This window comes from Mus caroli, chromosome 7 (genome assembly GCF_900094665.2).
Source record: "Mus caroli chromosome 7, CAROLI_EIJ_v1.1, whole genome shotgun sequence".
Taxonomy (NCBI): domain Eukaryota; kingdom Metazoa; phylum Chordata; class Mammalia; order Rodentia; family Muridae; genus Mus; species Mus caroli.
The window spans coordinates 47,523,425-47,527,093 of record NC_034576.1 but is presented as its reverse complement, the minus strand read 5'-3'; the positions used below and the strand labels follow the sequence as shown (position 1 = coordinate 47,527,093).

The window sequence follows — 3,669 nt, the reverse complement described above, 5'->3', positions numbered from 1 at the left end:
GAGGAGGGTGGGGATGGGGACGAATAGAATCACAGAGATGGGGCTGGTGAGATGGCTCAGTGGGTAAGAGCGCCTGACTGCTCTTCCGAAGGTCCAGAGTTCAAATCCCAGCAACCACATGGTGGCTCACAACCACCCGAAATGAGATATGACGCCCTCTTCTGGTGTGTCTGAAGACAGCTACAGTGTACTTACATATAATAAATAAATCTTTAAAAAAAAAAAAAAAAGAATCACAGAGATGGAAGGGAAACATGGCATGATCCTTCTAACTCCTGCAACGGTCAAAAAAGTAGGGACTCCCTTCAGTAGGTGGCCTGCCCTGTGAGAGGAGCTGATGTCCCTGAGAGACACAATTATAGAAGCCCTTTGGTGTCAGATGGAAGCAGATGAAGGCCAGAAGGCCAAAGAGGAAGCTAGCATAGAGACAGGCAGAAGACCAGGCCAGGAAGTCAGGCCGAGGTGGGGACACAAGAAGGGACAGCAAAAGCAGTCAGGGACTCCAGGAACAGGGCTTGGGCACCAATGAAATGTAAGAAGGGAAGAGATCTTGAGAGATCTGGTGTGGCCACTGTAAGGCTGTACCCAAGACAGGAGTGCAGGGAGAATCCAGTAAACGGGGTTCGATACTAAAATACAGAAGGAACCCACGAGTCAGAGAAGTCCACAAGCTGGGTCCCTGATAATAAAATGTGCTGAGCCCACAGCGACCCAAGGTGGCGCTTAGAGCATGACAGCAAATGTCTTGTTCTTTGGCATTTTATTTCAAAATTGCAGCATGTGCGGAGAAAAGGGGGGGGGGGGAGGACACGAAGAGCACCGGGGATCCGGCCTGAGAACGGAGATAGAGAAGAAGCCAAGGTTCTCCCTTGAACACCAGGACGCGGAGCAGCTGAGTCCTGAGACCCAAAATTTGAGGTGGCGTCCAAACTGCATGGGTCCCGCCCTTAAGGCTTTGGAGTGTAACGTCCACGAGGGGGTGCCAGAGATCCAGCATCTGGACAGACCTTTCCCTATTGCACTTCTCTTGAGTCTCTGGGAAGCGAGGACGCTGGACTAGATGCGGCACGTCTGCAGATCCAACCAGGGAGGGCACAGCCCCCACCGTCACACCCGAAACATCCAATCGTGGGCACTGGCTCCGTACTGCCAGACAACGAAATTGCGTCAATGAGACAGCTGCACTACAACTCCCAGTAGACCCTGGAGCATCGCCTGCTGACCACTCTCAAAGCTCCGCCCCAGTGCCTTATGGGAAGTGTAGTCTTTTGCCCGGAGACCCAACCAACAATTCCAAGGGATCATCAAAGCAGAGAATTTCAGAGCCTTGAATGCTCTTGGGCAAAGGCGTTTTCAGCTCAAATGTGCTGTGCTAGGTGCCAACATGGGGCCAGGATACCCAGTCACCTAGGGTCCAGATCACTGGGAAATGAGCCCAAAGGTTCTCTAGAAGCCCTCTAGGCTCACAAGAATTTGGGAATTCACCAGAGGCTTGTGAGAGGAATCCTTCAAGGCCAGGGAGGGGTAAGGGAAAAAGGTTTGCTTTGCCAGAGGTACAGCTCAGAACCCCAGGGAGTCGTGGGAGGCCTTTTTTTCCCCCCAACACCCCAGAGTCTCATTAAAGAGGGGGTTCTGAGCCCGGCGTGGTGGCGCACGCCTTTAATCCCAGCACTCGGGAGGCAGAGGCAGGCGGATTTCTGAGTTCGAGGCCAGCCTGGTCTGTTGAGTGAGTGAGTTCCAGGACAGCCAGGGCTACACAGAGAAACCCTGTCTCAAAAACCCAAAAAAAAGGGGGGGGGGGAGGTCTGTCTTTAAGACCCAAAGCCTCAGAGACTCGTGCAAGGGGCCTATAATTCCCGTGTTTCTGGCCACAGGTATTAAGAGGTGAGGAGCCATTAATCAAAGTTGTTGCTCGCAGCTCACTAGCTCACCTGAATAGCCTTCAATTCCTTCTGGAAGCGTAGGATGAGCTCTGGGCCGTTCTCCATGGTAGGTATGTGGAGTTGCTACGGAAAGGGGGCCGTGAGGATGGGGCACTCCCGCCCTTTCTTTCCCACCTACCCTGGCAGCTCTGCCTCACCTTGCCTTCATACAGGATTTGGTGCACTGGGCAGACCTGACAAGCAGTGCCTGAGCCAAAGACTTCTCGCACTCGGCCTTCCTCCAGCGCCCGCTTCAATTCCTTCATAGTGACCTTGCGTTCTGCCACCCGGAACTCACCCTGCCATAACAAGGATGCAGAAACACTCCAGTACCCAGACTGCTGCCCTACTGCAGACCACCATCACTCCCTCCCTAAGGCTGCTGGGAAAGACAGAGGCTCAGGGATGGGAGATAGAGATCCACAGAAAAGAGGGCTCAGGCAGTGGGCCAGGCTTCCACCACTGCACCACAACTCAAGACACTTTGGTCCACAGATTCAGATGCCACACAGGCCCTACCCAAGTCCTGGCCAGATCCAGCAGACTTTGTCGAACTACTCCAGGCAAGATGACGCCATTCAGTGGGGGGGTTACCAGCTCCAGTACTAAATCAGGGATGACAGATGGGCGTCACTGCTTCCACCCTTACATGGTCTCCCCGTTCTTTTAGAAGCCCCCTGCCCAGGACCCGGGAAGGAATTAGGCAGGGCATCATACAGGGTATGGGTTGGGACGTGGGGAGGCTCACCTCCATCTTCATGGGTCCAGTAGACAAAGATGTTCATGGTGCCCACCTCAGTGAGCTGGTGGTCCGGCCCATACAGCCAGAGGACCTGCTCGCAGCCTCTCTTCTGGGCTTCTCGCTGCACAGCCACAGTGGGTCCATAGTTCCTGGAGGGCAGCCTGGTCACACTGGGCAAAGAATTCCCCGTACTCCCCCACAACACAGCCAAGGAGGAGTCTCCTTCCCCAACCCACAGCCCAACGGTGGCCCCCTAAACCTTCAGGACAGACTTCTTAACCTAATAGTTGCTCAAGGCTGAGGCCCCGTTTGGTCGGCTCCTTCTGCATTCAGTTCTTCCTTTCTCCAGAGACTAAGGTCGCGGGTGTGGTGACACCAAGCAGCTCTGCTTGCTCTACTCTTCTTTTTTGATTTTAGTTTTTGAAACAGGATTTCTCTGTGTGGCCCTGGTTGTCCTGGAACTCACACAGTGTCCCAGGCTGCCCCTGCCTCTGCATTGCTGGGATTAAAGAATTATATTCAGGCTGGAGAGATGGCTCAGCGGTTAAGAGCACTGACTGCTCTTTCAGAGGTCCTGAGTTCAATTTCCAGCAACCACATGGTGGCACCATCTCTTCTGGTGTGTCTGAAGAGAGCTACAGTGTCCTCATACATAAAAGAAATCTTTAAGGGGGGGGTGGTAAGGGGGCAGCTTAAGTTACCATACCTAGCTGGTCCTTGTTTTTGTTTTTGAGGCAGGGTCTCTGGTAAGAGGTCGGCCTCAAAATCTCCATGCAGCTGAAGCTGGGGTTGAATCCCTGAGCCTCTTGTCCCCTCCTAGTGCTGGGATGACAGCTGTGCACTCCTACAATGGCTCTTGTCCTGTTTTAACCTGCACTGTGTTAGCCACACCAGACTTTCTTACCCCTACAAGGCTCCCAGTGTCCTAGGCCAGGATCCCAGCCCATGTTCTTTTTTTGTTGTTGTTGTTGGTTTTTTTTGTTTTTTTTTGTTTTTTTGTTTTTT

At 53.0% G+C, this 3,669-nt stretch overlaps 1 protein-coding gene across 1 annotated transcript in view; it reads right to left on the bottom strand.

Moving 5' to 3' along the window:
* Positions 1–745: 745 nt before the first annotated feature.
* The window catches only part of Bcat2 (branched chain amino acid transaminase 2), a 20,919-nt gene continuing 17,995 nt past the window's right edge, over positions 746–3,669 (bottom strand). The window contains exons 7-11 of the mRNA XM_021166467.2: positions 2,671–2,813; positions 2,442–2,527; positions 2,081–2,221; positions 1,932–2,006; positions 746–1,146 (exon numbers count right to left, since the gene is read on the bottom strand). Of these exons, the coding sequence (XP_021022126.1) occupies positions 1,108–1,146; positions 1,932–2,006; positions 2,081–2,221; positions 2,442–2,527; positions 2,671–2,813 (484 nt within the window). The 3' untranslated portion in view covers positions 746–1,107. The remainder of the gene's footprint in view (positions 1,147–1,931; positions 2,007–2,080; positions 2,222–2,441; positions 2,528–2,670; positions 2,814–3,669) is intronic.